The 22,351-nt window shown below is 40.3% G+C and overlaps 1 protein-coding gene across 1 annotated transcript in view; it reads left to right on the forward strand.

The window, feature by feature from the left end:
* Positions 1-22,351, forward strand: part of nid2a (nidogen 2a (osteonidogen)) — a 65,365-nt gene that overhangs the window by 2,637 nt on the left and 40,377 nt on the right. The window contains exons 2-14 of the mRNA XM_054763413.1: positions 269-454; positions 1,418-1,537; positions 10,511-10,612; positions 10,771-10,910; positions 12,173-12,305; positions 12,390-12,725; positions 16,456-16,558; positions 18,758-18,797; positions 19,062-19,171; positions 19,252-19,385; positions 19,487-19,598; positions 20,807-21,007; positions 21,087-21,317. Of these exons, the coding sequence (XP_054619388.1) occupies positions 269-454; positions 1,418-1,537; positions 10,511-10,612; positions 10,771-10,910; positions 12,173-12,305; positions 12,390-12,725; positions 16,456-16,558; positions 18,758-18,797; positions 19,062-19,171; positions 19,252-19,385; positions 19,487-19,598; positions 20,807-21,007; positions 21,087-21,317 (1,948 nt within the window). The remainder of the gene's footprint in view (positions 1-268; positions 455-1,417; positions 1,538-10,510; positions 10,613-10,770; positions 10,911-12,172; positions 12,306-12,389; positions 12,726-16,455; positions 16,559-18,757; positions 18,798-19,061; positions 19,172-19,251; positions 19,386-19,486; positions 19,599-20,806; positions 21,008-21,086; positions 21,318-22,351) is intronic.

Raw genomic sequence — 22,351 nt, forward strand, 5'->3', positions numbered from 1 at the left:
TTACTTGTACATTTTTACATGTTTGTGTCTTTATGCTTCACTGATAAAGTTTTGTTCGCCACGCTTTAAGATTTCGCACTTTATTTGGTGGTCCTTGAACGCACCATAGTTGCTGTGAGACGCAAAAGCAAAGTTGATAGACAGTAACCTCTCATTGCAGGAAGTACTGCACAGAAACAGGAAGTAAAAGAAAGGCTGACGTGTGTGCGTTGATATTATGTCTTATTTATGTCTTATGTGTCTTGTTTTGTTTTGGGACTTTGTCCAGGTGGCCACCAATGGAATCATTTCAGCCCAGGACTTGCCGATGGAGAAGCAATACGTGGACGACGGCTTCCCCACGGACTTCCCGGTGGTGGCGCCGTTTCTGGCCGACATGGACACCAGCGGAGGACGAGGGCAGATTTACTACCGGGTGACCGAGACGCCCGGCATCCTCAACAGAGTGGCCCAGGTGCGTTGGACTCTCTGGAAATGTCATCCTTCCGGGTCACTGTGTTCTCGGGCCACCAGACGCATCGGACGCACCGTCTTAGGAGACGTTTGGCCTCTCACCCGAGCAGGCTTCAGCTAGAGCTGTCCTATCTAGTCTTTGAGCATGATCTGATGGAGCCTGCTCGAAGGAGAGGCCAAAAGGCCCTCTAGGGCTAGAGCTGTCCTATCTAGTCTTTGATCATGAAGTGATGGAGCCTGCTCAAAGGAGAGGCCAAAGCATCTTCTAAAACTAGAGCTATCCTATCTAGTCTGTTGAGCATGAACTGATAGGGCCAAAAAATCATCTTAGACTAGAGCTGTCCTACCAAGTCTCTGAGCATGAAGTGATGGAGCCTGCTCGAAGGAGAGGCCAAAACACCCTCTAAAACTAGAGCTGTCCTATCTAGTCTTTGATTATGAAGTGATGGAGCCTGCTCGGATGTGAGGCCAAAGCACCTTCTAAAACTAGAGCTGTCCTATCCAGTCTTTTGAGCATGAAGTGATGGAGCCTGCTCGGATGAGAGGCCAAAATGCCCTCTAAGACTAGAGCTATCCTATCTAGTCTTATGAGCATGAACTGATGGAACCTGCTCGGATGAGAGGACAAAGAATCATCTTAGACTAGAGCTGTCCTACCAAGTCTCTGATCATGAAGTGATGGAGCCTGCTCGAAGGAGAGGCCAAAATGCCCTCTAAGACTAGAGCTGTCCTATCTAGTCTTTGAGCGTGAAGTGATGAATAATGACAAATTTCTCCCAACATGTCCTGTTTTTTTAGAAGGTGATAAAAGTGTCCTGGTTTTGCTAATGGAAATATGGCCACCCTATTACAGGATATACAGTATTTATGCTAGCATGCTAGCGTGCTACTGTTACAAACCACAAATGACCTTAGGCCTGAAAGGTCTTCCCAACCCCACCGTCATTCATACGCTGTCACACAGGAAGTCCAACGGGGGTTCCCGGATGCCAAATTCACACCCAGCTACGCCGTGGTGGCGACGTGGGAAAATGTGGCCGCCTATGAGGAGCCCGCCCGCGTCAACGGGGGCGCTTCAAACAAGGTAAGGTTTGATTCCACGCCAGGAAAAGTCAACATTTACCACAAATTCCTACAGGCTTCCCACATCCTTTGTGTTCTTGCCTCGGGGTGAGTACATTTGTGCTCTTCTTTCCTCTTCTAATCCACCGCTTAACCTTCCCAAGAGGTCACAGGTCATCTTTAAGGGTCATCCTTCCCACCCTTTCAATGCCGACAAACCACAACAATCCAAGCCACTTCCTGCCTTTCCTTTGTCCTCCACGTACCACTTCATACCAAACCACGCACACACTCAAATTTCTGCAAAAATTTTACCTCGATTTTCATACACGCCTGTTTTTGTTGGAGTTTGTTGTACATTTTTTCTAGAATTTTGGCTCGCTTTTCGTACACCACTGTTTTTGTTCGATTTTGTTGTACATTTTTTCCAAAATTTTGCCTCGCTTTTTGTACACTTTGGTTTTTGTATGGTTCCGTTTTTTTGTTGAAACTTTCTGCCAAAATTTTGCCTCGCTCTCAGTTTTTGTATGGTTCTGTTTTTTGTTGGAAAATGTTGCAAAAATGAATGCCTTGCTTTTTGTACACCCCTGTTTTTGTTTAATTTTGTTGTAATTTTTTTTCCAAAATTTTGCCTCGCTTTTTGTACACTTCGGTTTTTGTATGGTTCCATTTTTTTGTTGAAAGCTTTTGCTAAAATGTTGCCTCACTTTTCATACATCCCCCATTTTGTTCGATTTTCTTGTAAAGAATTATTATTCATTTTTTGCTGAACATTTTTGCTAAAATGTTGTTGATGAAAAAAAATATGAAAATATTATAAATATTAGTTAATATTGTTATGATATTAAAAATACTAAACAAAATCTAGATAATAATTCTATTGAAATAGATGATATGAATTCAAATAAATAATATTAACACAAATAATGGCACTAAATAAATGTTCATTCTAAAGATTGAAATGCATGGCAATTTATGTATAAATATGCATAAAATATATTATTAAAATGGATTATAGCAATACAAATAATTACAATAACTACTGACACTCAATACATGTTGATAAGAAATACTTGGAAATATATTCAAATGGATGCATAACTAAAAAAAACATTAAAACTGACACAAAATAATGCATCATTTATTATTATTACTCTAAATAAATGTTAAAAATACATATTGAAACACATGGAAATTGATGTACAAATATTTTAAAAATGAAAACATGAAGATGTGTATAAAAAAGATATGGATAATAAGAAGAATATAAAAATAATTATAATAACTATATGTTAATAGTCCATATTTCAGTCATTAAGTGGCAATTTATTTGTAAATACTCAAAAAAATCAGATGAAAATATGCATAAAAATAGACGATATGTTTAAAAATGAATAATAATCATAACAATAATCACACTGAATAATAAATATTGAAATACATGGAAAACATTGCAATTACAATATATGTATATTAATTACAATATTATTATGATTATTACAAATAGTCCAACAAGTAAACAAAACAAATAATAATAAATATTTGACATTTATTTGTGAACACTGGAAATAACTCACATGGGTACCACATTTGATTTGAAAAGTACTCTGCGGTTACGTGGACGTGTGTAAGTGAATGGATACACGCAGTTACCATAGCAACACAAATGCAAGCCGGGTGGGGTCCGGCACTTTTAAAAATGTTCATGAACATTTGAAGCCTTTTTCTGTGGTTATATTTCCTCGTGTGGACAATGCATGATGGAGAAGTGAAGGCTCAGCAGGAGGTATGGATGACAATAGTTGGTGTTTGGAGTGGTGGCGGGAGAGAGGGAGTGGAGATCCAAAAAGCGCGGGGGATCCCTTGCGTCTTCTCATCTGTGTTTGTCTTTGCTTGTGCTCACAAGCCGCCTCGTCGGAGGCCTCGCACCCCCCGCGTGCGTCCAAAGAGGCCAACGTGTATCGTACAATGTGTACTGGCGCTGGGCCTTCATGGCGTGTTTCTTCATCAGAGCGAGAGAATGAATGAAATGGTTGGCCGTGTGTGGAGAGGAAGTTAGTCGGGGAGGGGCTGGGTGGTGTGTGATAAACGGTCCCAGGAGGCTGATAGCATCTTGCTTTGAAAGAGATTAGCCAGAGGTGCTGGGTGGAGCTCCGTTGGGGGCGGGTTTGGTGGGGGTCCGAGATGTGTGAACTGATTAAGGACGCGGATTCCAGGTGACTTGTTGGGGGAGGTGTGTGTGTGTTTGGGCATGGGGGGGTGTAAGACATGTGAGAATAGAGGTTGAAAGAGACCATATATACAACACATACACTGGTGTGAAAAAGTGTTTGCCTCCTTCCTGATTCCTTGTTTGTTTGCATGCTTGTCACACTTCAATGTTCCACATCATCAAACAAATGTAAATATTAGTCAATGACAACACAACTCAACACAAAATGCACTTTTTAAATGAAACCTTTTATGATTAATGGAAAAAAAATCCAAACCTACATGAAAAAGTGATGCCCCCTAAAGCTAATAAGTGGTTGGCCCCCCTTAGCAGCAACAACTGCAATCAAGCGTTTGTGATAACTTGCAATGAGTCTCTTCCAGCGCTGGGGAGGAATTTTACACAATTGTTGTCATTCAGCCACATTGGAGGCTTTTCCTTTTTAAGGTCATGCCACAGCATCTCAATAGGATTCAGGTCAGGACTTGGACTAGACCACTCCAAAGTCTTCATCCATTCAGAGGTGGACTTGCTGGTGTGTTTTGGATCATTGTCCTGCTGCAGAACCCAAGTTGCTTTCAGCTTGAGGTCACCAACAGATGGCCGGACATTCTCCTTCAGCACAATTCATGCTTCCATTCATCACAGCAAGTCTTCCACGTCCTGAAGACCATCACACTACCACCACCATATTTTACCGTTGCTATGATGTTCTTTTTACTTTTACGCCAGATGTAACGGGACACACACAGCTTCCAGAAAGTTCAACTTTTGTCTCGTCAGACCACAGGGGTCTTTTGTGACCTCTCGGATGAGTCGGCGTTGTGCTCTTGGGGTCATTTTGGGTGGCCGGCCACTCTTGGGAAGGTTCACCACTGTGCCATGTTTTGGTCATTTGTGGATAATGTCTCTCACTGTGGTTGGCTGGAGTCCCACAGCTTTATAACCTTTTCCGCATACAGCTGAAAAAACAGATTATTCGTATCAACTTCACTCTTTGCTCTTTTTGTCACACTTTTGCTGTTGTTTTTGTTTTATCTTCCAAATATTTTGACTTTCTTCTTAAATAATCTTCGTAGAGTTTCTTCTCATAATATTGCGACTTTATTCCCATAATATAATAACTTTTTCCCCAACCTCATTTGTCCAAAAATGACAACTTTGTTGTTTTTGTTTGTTCCTCATAATATTACGACTTATATATTTCACCTCTATGCTGCTAGCATTGATGTTATTTTTCCTCATAACATTACGACATTATTGAAAAATGAACACTTTTTTCCCGTTTGAATACAACTTTATTCTCCTAAAATGACAGCTGTTTTTCCCTTTTCTGATGTTTTTTTCCCCGACAATTTCAACTTGCTTCTTGTAAATGTTCTTCTCGTAATATTATGACTTTATTCCCATAATACTACAACTTTATTTCTATAATATTATAACTTTTTCCTCAACCTAATTTTCCAAAAATGACAACTTGATTTCATTTTGTTTGGTTCTCAGAATATTTACTTATTTTTGCTTTCATATTCCTTTAATTTTTAAACTCTGTGCTACTAAAATGACATTATTTTTCCTCATAATATTACCAATTCATTCAAAATTGCCCCTTTTCTCTCGTTAAAATACAACTTTTTTCTGTTAATATTTTGACTTTATTGTCCTAAAATGACAGCTGTTTTTCTTATTTCTGCTGTTCTCCCCCCCGAATATTTCAACTTGTTTCTTGTCAATGTTCTTATTAATATTATGTAATATTATGATTTTATTCCCATGATATTAGAACTTTTTCCCCATCCTGATTTGCCAAAAATGACAACTCTATGCTGCTAAAATGAGATTACCAGTTTATTCTTGAAAAACTGCAACTTTATTTGTCGTTACAGTCCGATATTTTGACTTTGTTCTCGTAAAATTGCAGATGTTTTTTCCATTTCTGCTGACTTTCTTCCTGTGAATGTTCTTCTCGTAATATTGTGACTTTCTTGCCATAATATTTGGACTGAAGTGACATGGTGACAAACGACTGCTGTTAGCCTCTGAAGCATTTCACGCAGTCACCACAGCACCAAACACTTGCTGGTGGTCCCACATACTAGTGTGTGTGTGTGTGTGTGTGTGCGTGTGTGTGTGCTGTCACCCTTTTAAAGGAAAAGTGCGAAGAAAAGCCTTTGGGAAGGTGTGACACCTTTGATGTGTGTGCGCTGCAGTTGTCTTGTACAAATGGTCAGGGGCCTTTGACTTCTTGCTAATTGTACTTCCTGCAACTAAAAGCTTCCTGTGGTCCTTTTTCTTTGCACAGCAGCGAGCTCCCACTAACATTTATGTCAATCGGTACATCGGGGCGTCCAAAGTGCCACCCAGGGGCCATTTGCAACCCGTGGCCGTTTTTTAATTAGCCCGTGGCACAATATCACTGAACAAAAAAACTAACAAAAAAAAAATAAAATAACAGAACGAAGTAAAAATATTACAAAAAAAATGTTGCCATCTAACAAGAAAAAGTTGTAATTTTATGAGAATAACGACTAACGAGTATTATCAAGAAAAATAATGTCATGTTAGTCACATAGAGTTCCATCCATCATTTTTCTATGCCGCTTATCCTCATTAGGGTCGCGGGTATGCTGGAGCCTATCCCAGCTGACTTTGGGTGAGAGGCGGGGTACACCCTTGCATAGAGTTGAAATGTTTAAAAAAAAACAATTTTTTAAGGAGTAGTATTATGAGAAACAAACAAAAACGTTGTCATTTTGGGAAAATAAGGTTGGGGAAAAAGTTATAATATTATAGGAATTTCATTTCATTTCATCCTTTCATCACAATGTGGCCCTCGCTGCTGGGAAAACCTTTGGACCACCCCTGGCATACTTGCTGTGTGTTGTCCGCCGATTTTCGGGGGGGGGGAACATTTAAAAAATGTGTTTTCTGATCAAAAATCTGTGGGGGTTGCAAATTCTGTACTAACCCTTGAGGAGGGGAGGCGAAGATCCCGTGGTGCATAACCCGTCTGTGGTCAAACACACACACACACACACAAACCCCCCCCAACCACCCAGCCCCTACTTACAAAAAGCCTGGAAGCTGCAAAGTCCTCCTAAGCCATTAACAAGACACAAGATGGCTGAAAGATGCTTTGGCAAAGCAACACGTGTACAGCATACCTGACATCCGGGTATTTACTCTACTCTACAGCATGTGTGTGTACGCTTTATAAGCATGTCTGGTGCAAGCATGCATGACTGTAACACCCCCATGAAAGATGTCTGCACCCGCTGAAAGACAGCTGTGCACATCCACCACATCTGGGAATGGTGTGTGTGTGTGTGTGTGTGTCACATGGAATCACTCACACTCTTCCCTTCACGTCCCCCCCGGCTGCATTTGCAAGTCGGGCTGGGATAGACCGCCCCCCCCCCTTCAAACTGCAGTCCAAAGAGTTCCACTGAAAGACTTTGGCCATGTGTGGCCTCTGGCACACCAAAAATAAAAACACGACAACAACAGCAAAAATGAGAAAAAAATCAGCAGTCATTTGACAAGAATAAAGTCAAAATATTAAGAGAAAAAAGTTGTCATCTAAAGAGAAAATTTTGTGATTTTACGAGAATGAAAAACATAATTCTAGTAGCATAAAGGTGAAATATTTAAGAAAAAAATATGTTTTCAAAAACAAGGTTGGAATTAAAGTTAGGTTGGGGAATAAAGTCCTGATATGATAAGAACACGGTTTACAAGAAGAAAGTTGAGATTTACTTTATTTAAAAAACAACAACAGCAGAAATAAAAAACAAAACGGCTGTAAGTTTACAAGGATAAAGTTAAAAACAAAAGGAAAACAAGTCCTATTCTAATGAGAAAAAGTCCGATTCTAATGAGAAAAAAGTCGCAATTTTACGAGAATAAACTGGTAATATTATGAGGAAAAATAATGTCATTTTAGTAGCATGGAGTAGAAATATAAAAAAAATATATAAAATTTTTCAAGAGATAGTTGGGATTGTAAAATGATTTGCAGTGGAAATCATTATTGATGTGCTGAAATACGGTACACACAAATATGGTTCCATGCACTAAAACGGCGCCTCCATATCGCTAGGGGGCGATTGTGTTCATTGTATAGTATTGTGGGTACAATACTATGTAGAGGAATCTACATGCTAACAGCTAACGCTCCAGAAGCCTGGGTTTCACGGATAGTATAACTTTTCGACAGCTCTTTCATGTTGTCGGTAATGTTTCGAAATTAGTCTGTTTTGATTCAATTGTGAATACAAAAATGGGTGTTTAGTGTTAAAATACTGTTTGATATGACTCCGCCCACCCCTGGAAGCGTTCAGGCGTCATCTCACGTTGTAAAAGTGTCTTCTTGGAGAACATTCTGACGCTTATTAAACAGGTTGGTGTTTCTTGTATCCATATACTTAAAAATATGGCCTCATTTTTAATCTTCTATATCTTCACTTTGCCTTCTTGTGGACAGACGTAAACGGAAGTTCTTCCTTTGGTGTCGTCTTCTTCGCTTATGAATGTAATGTTGAAGAGCAGCCAGTGGGCACCGTCCACTGATCTGTATAATATATCTGGATATCTCATACGTCGCACGCCGCCGTGCAAGCCACAGTGGTGCAAGCCGCTGAAGCCACAGAGACGCCATCTTACCACTCACATCGCGACTACACTGGCACAGTGTACATAGCGTACAAAGCAGATGAAGAGGCTCGCAGAACATCTATATTGTAAATTAAAAAGCGGGGAGATTCTCCCATTCCTTCAAGTAACGCAACCTTCGTCCCTTAAAAACGATTTGATCCGTTATTCTCTATCTTTTGGCTATTTTAAATGTACTTTTTCCCCTTCCAATTCTCATTGCCTTTGGGACAAAATTCTACTGTGCACCCTGGCTCAGCAGTCCCCTATAGCAATGCATAGTTTTACTCCTCTAGAAAGAGATTTTAATTTGAACTGCATATCCCATCCCTATTTCCACTAAAATCCATGGTCATGATCCTTTACTTTTATTTTCTTACTTTCATACAATTCACTATGCTCTCGTATGTACAAAATATGAATAATAAAAGAGAGTGACATTTAACATTCTTCTCATTTTTTTGTTTGTGTTATGAAATAAAAATAACCTCTTTTCTGATATAGAAATATATTTTAACAAAAACCACAGGAATAATATGTAATATAATATGTAATAATATATAAACATTGTCTCCATATGGGGGTTCATTTGAAATTCGGGTAAACAAAAACAAACAAAAAAAATGTATTTTTTTATATTTGCAAGCAACCGCAAATGATTTAGTAGTCTAGTCGCGGTTTTTTGTTTCCATATCCCCCACGGCCTTCTATGTAAAGCTGTTATGACTCAGGTATGGTATGATATCGACAGAATTTAAAAAAAATTATAATACCCGAGTCCTTATGACTAAGCTCGAGCACACCTGTTGTGGGAGGTTAGTCTGAAGACTAACCTTGCATTTAGTGTGAGTGGGTAGCAAACTAACAACACACTTAACAACTCACAAGTTCTCACATAAGTCCTAAGTCAGTGTTTCTTGCGAGTGCTAATATGGCGGCCGCGTGGCTTCACAAGTCATTGACCAATGGTCTATCCAGACTTATTAGTACAGATCAGTGGCACCGTCATGCTCGACGGGGACAGGCGCCTGCGTATAAAACATGACGTCACACGGAGCCATGTGTTTACGGAAGTAACCGATTGCCCCAAGTCGTGTTCTCCTGGCGCATTTGCGACAATTTGAATGATTTTGTGCAACCGGAGTCAACATTTTCTTAACCAAAAGACTCTGGCTGTTTCGAGGATGAAGTCGGAGCCATTAGGTGGTGGGACGTAGACGTGAGTACCGGTGAGTATCCGTGAGTACTTTTCCCCAACTCTCGCCTTTCGATGACTTATAGGTTGAATATACGGCACCTAAACGTTCAGACTGCAGTAGCATCGGATCCATATCCGATTATAGGTACATATGAAAGAGACCTGCATTGCATTTGGAAAAAATCGGAATAGTTCCGGTCACACTGACATAGGCCTGTCACCATAACAAATTTTGCTAGACCATTATTGTCCTACAAATTATTGCAGATAAACGATATTATTATCAACATTATTTTGAGACCATTTTTTTAACCTAATGTCATGATAATATATGGCATAATAATGCGAGTACACTATATCAAAAGAAATAAACTTTAGTTTCTAAACAGTGTTTAACATTGTAATTGGAATGTCAAGAGCTTTTAAATAAAATACATAAAAAAACAAATAACATAATAAATGAAACAGACACACACAAAAACCCCCAATGAAAATAAAATGAAAAATATCATTTGCATAATCATTTGGAACACAGTGTATGTATGTATGTTGTGTGTGCGTGTTTCAAGTTGTGTAAGAATGTAGACTTGATGGCTGTTGGTCTTTCCCTCTCTGCAGAGTGGAAAACATGTGCGAGGTTCTTGGAAATGCATGAATTTTTATGTTGTGGAAATGCTTTCATTTTGCATGAAGTGTTCTGACAAGACGTGATAACAGCCAGATGAATGTGTTCACACTTAGAACTGTAAAAGTGTGTTTTACTTCACTAACCATGCTTTTATTTCCTACATAACACCAAAATACCTTTTTAATGTATGAGTAAAAGAATCATGGTATGTTTTTGTGTGTTAACTGATGTAATTGTCAGCTGTAAGAGTGGTGAAAGATTGGAAATGTGTTTTTTATGAACGTGCACGGTCCCTCCCTCCGTACAGGTCAACACCTTCCAGGCCGTGATAGGATACGATGAAACCGACTCGTACGTTCTCTTCCTCTACCCTGAGGGTGGCCTGAACTTCTTTGGGACCAGACCCAAGGTAAACGCACCAGGAACAAGGAGGTGCTTGTTTTGCGCGAACATGCCTGCATGCAGATGCTGAGCATCATAGTTGAGCATCCCCCACACACGGAAAAAAAACAAAAGCTAACCACGCCTGTGCAGACAACTTTACATTGTTTTTTTTTCTCTTCCCAGGAGTCGTATAACGTGGAGATAGAGCTTCCCGCTCGAGTCGGATTCAGCAGGGGTGAAGTCACGTATCTGATTTTTTCCCGAACGGAGGGCCCTTACTACAGCGTGACCAGCAATGAGCAGAGCATCAAACACCTTTACCAGTTAGTGCACGTCTTCCACTCTTACTTGTGGAGATCAGCGGTGTCCAAAGTGCAGCCCGGGGGCCTTTGGTGGCCAAAGCTGTTTTTTTATTGACCCAGAGCACATTCTAAAATTATAATTTAGCACAGAAAACTAAACAACAACAACGGTAAAAATGGAAAAATCTGCAGTAATTTTACAACTATGGTGATGTTAATGGGAATGGTTTAATTTATTTTAAACATGCATACAAGTTGGAATACAATGTTCCCTCGTTTACCGTGTACTTTGTAAACATCAGCTGTTTGTATTGTTTATTGAAATCGCTCATCTTGGTGCTTTGTTTGAGTTCCTTACTCAATCCGTTCCATAATTTAATTCCACGTACTGAAATGCTGAAGGTTTTTTGCGCCGTTCCCGCATATAAATGTTTAAAGTTTTATTTTTCCCTGAGGCGATATTTCTCTACTCTTGTTGAGAAGTTGAGGTAGCAGGCTATTCTTTGCTTTTTGCGTCATTTTAGCTCTTTGAAAATTTACTTGATCAGCAAATTTTAGTAATTGTGATTTTAGAAACTTAGTGTTTGTACTGTATGTTCTCTATACGCAGCATTATGGATTATCCCAACTGATCTTTTTTGCAGTACATTTAGCAAGGAAAGTGAAGTTTTTAGAGTTATTTCCCCATATCTCCACACAATATGGTATACACGATATGGTAATACAAGAGAGCAATAGAGAGTATGGAGTGATTTTTGGTCAAGGAAGAAAAAACAACCTATGAAGTCAAAATATTAAGAGAAAACAGTTTGAACTTTTGTAAGATCTTACAAGGAAAAAGTGGGACTTTTATGAGAATAAAGTCGTAATATTTTTAGGGAAAATAACGGCATTTTATTGGCACAAAGTTGAAATATTACACAAAAAATACTATTTTTTAAAGACGTAATATTATGAGAAACAAAAAAGAGAAAGATTTAATTTTTGGAAAATTAGGTTGGGGAAAAACTGGGAATGTCAAAATAAAATTGGAATGAAGCTGTAATATCATGAGAAGAAAATTGAATTTTTTGGAAAAAAACCCCAGCAAAAATGGAACAAAAGCTGATAAATGATATTTTATAAATAAATGATATTTTTAGCATGTGCTACGGGTCAATAAAAAAAATAGCTGCGGGCCGCAAACGGTTCCCTTGCTGCACTTTGGACACCCCTGGCGCACGCCGACACCTCAACGTAGGAGCATCAAGCATAATGACGCTTTGATGTTTGGTCCAATCAAGGGTTGGCAACACAGGAACGCCGGGCGTTTGGCTTTTCCACACTGGGAACCGCTATTCTTTTGACAACATTGTCCCTGCATCTGTGGGCGGTCTCCTTGCTACGCCTCCACCAAGACAACATGGCCTCCCTCTGGTAACAGCTCTCTCTTTGTGCTTGATTGTGGTCAAGGTAGAGTATCATACACGGTGACTTGTACTTGGGGCTTGGTTCTACCAGGACACTACCACCCCGGAGTACGGCGACTTTGAAGACTACACAGACAACAGTAACTTTGACCCTGCTCACGAAGAGGAAGAGGGCGATTACCCTCTGACAGGTGAAGATCTAGAATTCCAGCCGGTGCTCGCGGGTGAATCCCTGCAGCCCAGAAGCTCTGATCTTCCGCCGTCGCCGTCGACACATCAGGTGTCACAAGGGAGCGAAGACTTGCCTTTGACCTCTGAACCCAGACACAGTTCTGAGGCAGTAGAGAGTCAGTATGCTCCTCCTCCACCTGGTCAAGATACGATCCCAGATGGAGGTGACCAGCGGTCCCAGGAGCCACAACCACAGGTAAATAATAAGAAAGAAGAGACAATACCGCACATGCCCACTTAATGCAGGAGTTACGCTCCTCGCCTACCTTCCAGAAGCCTGTAAAAATGTCTCACACCTGCCCCGCCAAACCCTTCTGCTAATTTGTCGGTGACGCTGTCCGATGGATTTTGGATCAACATTTGCAATTAATGTGACTGTTGTAATTTTTAGAAAATAGTTATTTCATGAGAATAACGTAATATTGTGAGGAAACATAGCATCATTTTAGTAGCATAAGGTTGAAATAGTAAAAAAAAAAAGTCGGAACATGAGAAACATATAAAACTAAATAAAGCTGTAATTTTTTGGGCAAATTTTGTTTTGATAAAAGTTAGAATATTATGGGAATTAAGGCTAAATATTATTGACTTGAATTGACCCTAATTGCCTGTCGCCTGAAGTCAGCTGGGATAGGCTAGGCGGGCATGCCCCCGCGACCCTAATGAGGAGAAGCGGTATAGAAAATGGATGGATGGATGACTATAAATATTAAAATAAAAAAAAGAAAAACAACAACAAAAATGGAAAAAACAGCCGTAATTTTACAAGAATAAAGTAAAAAAAAAAATTAAGAGGAAAATGTTGTATTCTAACAGAAAAAAAGTCGCAAATTCACTAGACTGACATCGTAAAGTTGAAATATTAATATTCGATTAGTTAATATTATATGAAATACTAATATTAATATTAAAAGTTATTTTACGATAACGACCTTGTAATATTATGGACAATAATAATGTCATTTCAGTGGCATAGAGTTGAAATATTAAAGAAAACATATTTTTAAGTTGTAATATTGTGAGAAATAGAACAAAATAAAATTCTAATTTGTGGAAAATTTGCTTGGGGAAAAATGTATAACATTATGTGAATAAAGTAAAACATATTATGGAAATAAAGCCATGATATTGTGAAAAAAAATTTACAAGAAGAAAATAGAAATACACTAAGTCCCCAACTAACGAACACAATTGGTTCCAGACGACCGTTCTTATGTTGAATTGTTCTTAAGTCGGGGAAAAGGTAATATTACCAATGATATAGGTACTACATGTACATGTATACATATACAGTATATGTGTATGTATGTAAATATGAGTTTGGATGTAGTAGTAATATTAAACCAGGATAATTAATTAAAAAAACAATAATAAAAGTGATATAATAATATGTAATGATAAATGTTATTTACCTTTGAAGAGGAGTGGTCGAGCATACGTCGTTGTGGAGAAGGAGGAGGAGATAAGGACAAGTTCTAACAAAAGTAGTGTTCTGTGGGTGGTGTAGAATTAAGCAGGCCTATTAACTCTTCATAAACTTTAATCACACGCTCTGTCCGGGTTGTACAATTTAGCTTTCCATTTAGCTTTACACTGTATCTCCCCAGCGTCTAACTCTTCCTCTGTTGGTCTCATTAGCTCCAAGGCTGCATTAGCAGTGTCACAGTGCCCTCTACTGGCCAAGCATGTACAGTAGCAGTAGAAATACTGATTGAGCGACGGACTACAAGGCAAAATAAAATAAAATATAAACCAGTCGGCTTGTGTTCGTATCCGCGAGTGTTCGCTAGTCGGGTGTTCGTAAGTTGGGGACCTAGTGTAGTTTGAAAACTTAGTTTTAAGAATTTGAACAAAGTTATCAAGGGGGACCAGGTCCTGCAATTTTCTTTCATCTTGCAGAATTCCATGCAAAGGGAGCAGCAAAACTAAATGCCTTTTCCCCCAGTTCTGTGAAAACACGAGGGACAGTCAGAGTTAAAAAAGCCAGTGGATCGTAGCCTGTAATGTCCATGATTCCTAACAAGGTAAATTCCGAGATCGGACGGGACCATCCCGAGTAGAGCTTTGTAAATAAAAGTCAGCCAATGAATGGATGTCCTGTCAGACAGGGATGACCATTCAGCTTATTTTATACAAAGTGCAATGAAGGGTCACATTTTTGCATTGAGTGACAAACCTCAGAAGACAATGATACACAACGTCCTGAGAATGTAGACATGTGACTGGAGCATGCATGAAAAGTGCATCACCATAGTCAAGCCGTGGAGGTAGAAGCTAGGTTTGCTGACACAAGGCGTTTCCTGGCTCCAAAAGAGAAGCAAGATCGATTGCTGAAGTAAAAGCCCAATTTTACCTTAAGTTTAGAAACTAAGCTTGAAATGTGGTAGTTAAAAGTTAGATGTTCATCAACGTGGAAACCCCTGTACTTGTAGGATGAGACCAGCTCAATGGCTGTACCTTGGCAGGTTAAGACGGGGAAATTTTTGGACTGCACAGTCGCCCTGGAAACCAGCATAACCTTCATCTTCTAGGTGTTCAACACCAGCTTCAACCTTTGCGGACGGGCCTGAACAACATCAAAGTCAGACTGCCAGGGAACCCGGCCAGAAAAAAAACCTGATCACTTCACAAAACTTTTTTCGATTGAGCTTAGATCGGCGTAGACTTGAGTTTCACTGATTTGTGGTTGCTCCGCGAAAACTCGAGTTTCATTGACTCATGGGTACTCGATGAAGACCTGACTTTCACTGACTCATGGGTGATCAACAAAGACTCGCATTTCAGGAACTCACTGGTACCTGATAAATTTCTTGGGTTTCACTGATTTTACAGATGTTCAACAAAGTCTACAGTTTCAGTGCCTCACAGGCACTTGACGAAGACTCAAGCATCACTTTCACTTTCACTTCATGGGTACACGACGAAGGCTGGAGTTTCACTGACTCATGGTTGCTTGTCAAAGATTTGAGTTTCAATGACTCATGGGTACCTGACAAAGTTCTCGGGTTTCACTGACTCACGGGTGCTCAACAAAGACTCGAGTTTCAGTGAGTTATGGGTACCTGACAAAGTTCTCGGGTTTCACTGTCTTGCGGGTGCTCAACAAAGACTCACGTTTCAGTGACTTATGGGTACCTGACAACGTTGTCGGGCTTCATTGATTCACGGGTGCTCAACAAAGACTCAAGTTTCAGTGACTGATGGGTACTCGACAAAGACTTGAATTTATACTGACTCACAGGTGCTGGATGAAGACTTGGCTTTTCTCTAACACGTGGGTACTTGACAAAGACTTGAGTATCAATGACTCATGGGTGCTGCGCAACAACGCGCGTTTCAGTGACTCACGGGTGCTCAATGAAGACTCAAGTTTCAGTGACTCGCAGGTGCTCGACAAAGACTTCACTTCACTGACTTATAGGTGCTGGACAAAACTTGAGTTTCAGTGATTCACGGTTACTTGTGTTTCACTAACACGAGTACTTGACGAAGACTTGAATATCAATGACTCAGAGGTGGGGGTGTCACGAGATCTCATGTGACAAGCAAGATTAGCGAGCGAGATTAAAATGTGACGGTATTTCTCGTTATAAAAAAAGGCCTGTTTGTCCACTCCTATATTTTGTCACTGTAGTCTTCTTAAAAGTAACGTACAAATATTGTCTTGTTCTCGTGAACACAATATCATGCATCGTCGTCTAACTGAGTGTATCGTGACACCCCTACACACGGCTCGAGTGTCAGTGACTCACGGGTGCTCAATGGGCGTAACTTGTTGATGTGAGATTTTCTGCCCTTAATGAATCAAATACCCGATTCACTTGAGTGAAAAGAGCTCGAGTCAGGCAAAGAAATTGAGTATTACTAGTCGTACTCATGTGGAACTGTCCCTCACAATGACTGCGTGAACTTTGCTTTCCTTATAGGTTCCTGTGGAGCTGTACCCCCCTCACAGAAATGAGCCCCCCCTGGCCCCTGGAGGCCATATTGTCAGTGTGGAGGAAGATGACATTGATTTTGACACAGGAGGTAAGACAAATACCCACGCAAGCGTGCATCAATGTAAATGTGACAGAGGATTATGGCTGAAAGGGAAAAACACTACCTCGCCCTTTGCAGCTGCAGCACAATACTGCTGTTGTGGAGCTCCCAGGTGTGTGTGTGTGTGTGTGTGTGTGTGTGTGTGTGTGTGTGTCTTCATGTCCCTTGCTGTAAATAAAAATGTCTTCTCAGTGATATTGGACCCCCCACAGAATGTAGTTTGTTGTACAACACAATGTATTTGACAAGTCTATGACATTATAAGACAAGAAAACCAAACAAAATAAAATAATAATAAATAACGCAGATGGTACGGCTTAACACCAGGGAAACACTTACTAGGATCGGGCCAACAAGGCACTGACAGGAAACGCCGCTGTTTCTATGTAAAACGTGGCTACATAAAACGCAGCCACACAAAACAGCACAAAACGAAATGTCGCAATATGAAATATTGTAACACGAAACGCTGCTATGTGAAACACCGCTACGTGAAACGCAGCAACACAAAATGCCACAAAACGAAACACCTCAACACGAAACATTGTAATGTGAAAACATGCAACACGAAAAAGTGGAAGACAAAATGCCACAAAACGAAAGGTTGCAAGTGGAAATGCCGTGACACAAAATGCTGCAACACAAAATGGCACAAAATAAAATGTCACAACATGAAATGTTGTAACACGAAACGCCGCTATGTGAAACATTGTAACGTGAAAATGCCACAACACGAAACGCAACAAAACAACATGTTGCAATTTGAAACGCCGCTAGACAAAACGCCTCAACACAAAACCCTGATATGTGAAATGCAGGAACTCAAAATGCCACAAAATGAAACACTGCAACATGAAATACTGCAACACAAAATGCTGCTGCACAAAATGCCGCTACGTGAAACGCAGCAACACAAAATGCCCACAAAACGAAACACCACAACACAAAACATTTTAACATGACAATGTGGCAACACAAAATGCCACAAAATGAAATGTTACAACTCGAAATGTCGCTACATGAAACTCCGCTACACGAAAAGCTGCAACCCAAAACGGGGCACAAAGCAAAATGTCGCAACATGAAATGTCATAACACAAAACGCCGCTACGTGAAACGCAGCAAACCAAAATGCTATGAAAAGAAACGCTGCAACGCGAAACTTGGTGATATAGAAAGGTTGCAACGTTAAACGACGCAACACAAACAGCCACACAACAACTGTGCCACACAAAATGTTGTAGCACGAAATGGCACAACATGAAACATGGTAACGTGAAACGCCGCAACACAAAGCGCCACAAAATGAAATGTGACAATATGAAACTGCAGCAGCAAATTGTGTAGTGTTTGTGCTTTTTGATGATACATGGTGATGATGTTTGTCTTTACTGAGTGACGAACATTCATGGATTAGCAGAAAGAAAGACTGTGCTGCTCTCTAAAGTGTTGAAGTGTTTTACTTTACATACCTTTGAGATGAGGGTCAGGGTGTGGGAGGCCTCACGACAACAGCTGCTGTATCTCCAAGTTTTCTGTCTACAGTGTGTGTGCGTGTGTGTGAGTTTTTAAATGACACTTTTTATTATTAAGGGAGAAAAAAAATCCAGAGCTACATGGCCCTGTGTGAAAAAGTGATTGCACCCTAAACCTAATAACTGGTTGGGCCCCCCTTAGCAGCAACAACTGCAATCACTGTGGTTCGCCTGAGTCCCAAAGCTTTAGTAATGGCTTTAGAACCTTTTCCACACTGATAGATCACAATTAATCTCAGTTAAGTTATTTTCTAACGGGAGGGAAATCACTTTTTCACAGAGGACCATGTAGATTTGGGCTGTTTTTCTCCTATAATAATAAAAAGTTTCATTTAAAAACTGCATTTTGTGTTCAATCATGTTGTCATTGACTAATATTTACATTTGTTTGATGATCTGAAACATTTAAGTGTGACAAACATGCAAAAAATAAGAAATCAGGAAGGGGACGAACACGTTTTCACACCACTGTATATATCTTGCAGCGTCCTCCTTTCTATCCATGCTTATTGGGAATAAGGAACAATGTGAACACTACAGTAATAGCAAGCATGAAAGCCACACTTTTAAGAATACACACAGTGTATAAAAAGAATACAATGCTGACGTGTGACTCATACGAGCAAATATCTTCTTTTTTTGTGTTCCGCAGTGATCCACTACACCACTGAGAATAAGGAGACATGTGCCAGGTAGGCTGTGGATTGCAATTATGCCTTTTTCAGTTTTTCCCCTAGGTTTCCTGTTTGCAATCGCTCCTCCACAGTTATAATCCACAAACCGTCATCATAGAAATGAATAGAAACACTCCAAAATAATCCACAACGCCCAAATTAAGACGTGTCATGTTGCAATGACAAGAAATGACATGAAGTGACTTCTGTTGTCATCTGGTAAACACTTCTTTCTTTGCTCATATTTCTTCATGTTATTGAGTTGAATTCCACTTCTTGCAGGTTCCAGCAGCAGTGCTCCCAGAATGCATTTTGCTCAGACTACGCTACAGGCTTCTGCTGTCACTGTCGTCATGGCTTTTACGGAAATGGCCGTCACTGCCTGCCCGAGGGTTGGTCATCTCCCGTCACGTCATGCCTTGAAATTGCTTAAAAGCACAATGAGCGTGATGAACTTCTTTCTGGTTTTCAGCGGCCCCCCAGCGCGTCAGCGGCAAGCTCAGTGGGACAGTTATCGTGGGTATGACCCCCGTGGACCTGAACAAAATCGATCTGCACGCTTACATCGTGGTGGGAGACGGGAGGGCGTACACGGCCATCAGCGAGGTAGCAGGGCTTTGTAAATGTTTTTGGACGCACATTGAAAAGCAGCAAAATGTAATCTGCTCATTCCTGGTTTCTCTGCTGGGCTTCATGGGACTGCTTAGATCCCTGAACCGGTGGGCTGGGCCTTGATGCCGGCTGCACCAATTGGAGAGCTCTTTGGATGGCTGTTTGCTCTGGAGCTGCCCAATAGCCAAGCAGGATTCAAAACAACAGGTAGAAAAATAAATAAGTAAAATGAAATTTACACAGGGTGTCCCTAACGTCTGAACACATGGGAAAAAAATTCATATATTGTACAAATCTCCTATTAAAAAGAAAAAATATGTATTTAATGTATACTGTGTTATATAAATAATATAAATACATATTGTCTTCATTTGAATTTAATATATTACTTATGTTTGTCGTCATATTATTATTTATTATATATAGTGTTATATATGTTGGGTTTACTTTTAAAAGTATATAATTGTAAAAAATAAATAATTATTTTATTTCTTATTTGTCTATATTATTTATATATACCTATATATATATATATATATATATATATATATATGTATATATATATATATATATATACTGAATATATGTAATTATATACATTATTACATACATGTATATTGTATTTTTTTCAAGTTCTTTTATTTGAAAAATTTATTATTTTATGTATTATTTGTATATATTATTGATTATTTTGTTATATATATTGTATATACAGTATATTACTATAATTATGATGCATTTATTATCCATCCATCCAAACATCCATTTTCTTCCACTTATCTGGCCGGGTCTGGGTTGCGGGTGTCGCAGTCTCAGTAGAGAAGTCCAGACTTCCCGGTCCCCAGCCACCTCTTCCTGTTCCAACGGGAGGACACCAAGGCGTTCCCAGGTCAGCTGTGAGACATTATCCCTCCAGCGTGTCCTAGGTCTGCCCCGGGACCTTCTCCCGGCTGGGCTTGCTCGGAACACCCCACCATTTATTTTTAATATTAAAATGATTGTACTTTGACAATTTTTGAAAGAATTCATGATTTCACATATTTATTTATTTGATTTATTAACAAACTATTACATAAATGCTTCTTTTTATGTATTTGTAATAGGGGTGGGCAGCATCCTTAAATACTGACGGGGTTACATTAAAGATGCAATACCAATGTACTGTAGGTAAGCCAGCCACATCCTAGCTTTGTATTGTTGTTGACAAAGCGAATTAGTGCAATATCTACTAATACATCTCATTAACAAAATATTCATTTACTTTTGCAATATGAAAAAACAAGCTGTGGGCCAAAAATGGTCCCTGGGCTGCAATTTGGACATCCCTGCTGTGTATATTATGTGACACCCTGTATAATGCAGATAATAAAGGACGGGTTGACCAACTAAAGATTGGTTACTTTGCTTGTTACCAGGAGCTGAGTTCACGCGTCACGTCGAGCTCCTCTTTTACCCGGGAAATCAGCGCCTGTCAATCACTCAGACAGGACGAGGCCTCGACGACCACAACCACCTCACTGTGGACACGGTGCTCAACGGCAGCGTGCCCTTCTTACCGCCTGGCGCAGAAGTGACCATGGACCCATTTAAGGAGACTTACCAGTACTACCCGTCAGGTAACCATGACAACCACAAGAGTCACCAAAGAGGAGGGCGTGCTGCATCTTTAGGAGCATCTATCTTTTCTGTCTCCAGTTGCCACATCCACGTCTGTGAGGGAGTTCACCGTGGTCTCTCCAGACAGAGGTTCTGAATCCTTCTCCTTCCAGATGAAGCAAAACATCACTTACCGCGACTGTCGCCACGGCAGCCGGGCTCCCCCTGTGGAGACCCTGCAGATCACCATGGAGAGAGTGTTTGTCATGTACGTGAAGGAGGAGCGCATCCTTAGATACGCCATCACCAACAAGATCAGCCCGGTCGGAGGTGAGTCCTGTCTTCAACCTCTGTCTCGGCTTCATCGACTTCAGTTTCACTGACTCACAGGTGCTCGACAAAGACCTACTTTTAGTGATGGGTACTTGACGACCTCACGGGCGCTCGAAAGACTTGAGTTTCATTAATTCACGGGCGATTGAGGAAGAGACGAATTTCACTGACTCACGGGCAGTCGATTATGACTCGAGTTTCTGTGACTCTTGGGTACCTGACAAAGTTCTCGGGTTTCACTGACTCGCAGGCTCTTGATGAAGACTCGCATTACAGTGACTCACAGGTGCTCGACGAAGTCTGGCGTTTCAGTGACTCATTGATATCTGACGAAGTTCTTGGGTTTCACTGATTCACGAGTACTCAATAAAGACTCAAGTTTCATTGACTCACAGGTGTTCGACGAAGACTCGCGTGTCACTGACTCAGGGGCGCTTGATAAAGACTCACATTACAGTGACTCATTGGCGCTCAACAAAGACTCAAGTTTCAGTGACTCATGGATATCTGACGAAGTTCTCGGGTTTCACTGATTCACGTGTGCTCAACAAAGATTTGGGTTTCACTGACTCACAGGTGCTCGATGAAGACCTGCGTTTTACTGACAAACAGGTACTTGACGACCTCACGGACACTCGAAAGACTCGAGTTTCATTAATTCATGGGCGTTTGGGGGAGTTTCACTGACTCACAGGTCCCCAGTGGAGTACCCAATTCATTTCAGTTAGTGATTCAGTAAAAGGAACAGAGTCTCCCATCACTATTCTACTGTTGTGCGCTTTGTTTACAGCGCCTACTCTGTAAACAAATCCAGTGCAGTCCAGCCTTTGTCTAGCAGGAGTCATAGCTAGTCATCGTAAGCAAGAGCTTAAAAACCTTCTTCCATCATTTGAGAAATAAGTAAACCGACAAACACAAGTGGGTAAGATGAAAGCAGTGTGCCGCCATTGTTCAGTAGAGACAGGAGCGTACTACACTTCAACCAATAAGAAACTTTACTTCACTATCATCATTAACACTCTTCCAACTCA

The sequence above is a fragment of the Dunckerocampus dactyliophorus genome, chromosome 1 (assembly GCF_027744805.1).
Source record: "Dunckerocampus dactyliophorus isolate RoL2022-P2 chromosome 1, RoL_Ddac_1.1, whole genome shotgun sequence".
Taxonomy (NCBI): Eukaryota; Metazoa; Chordata; class Actinopteri; order Syngnathiformes; family Syngnathidae; genus Dunckerocampus; species Dunckerocampus dactyliophorus.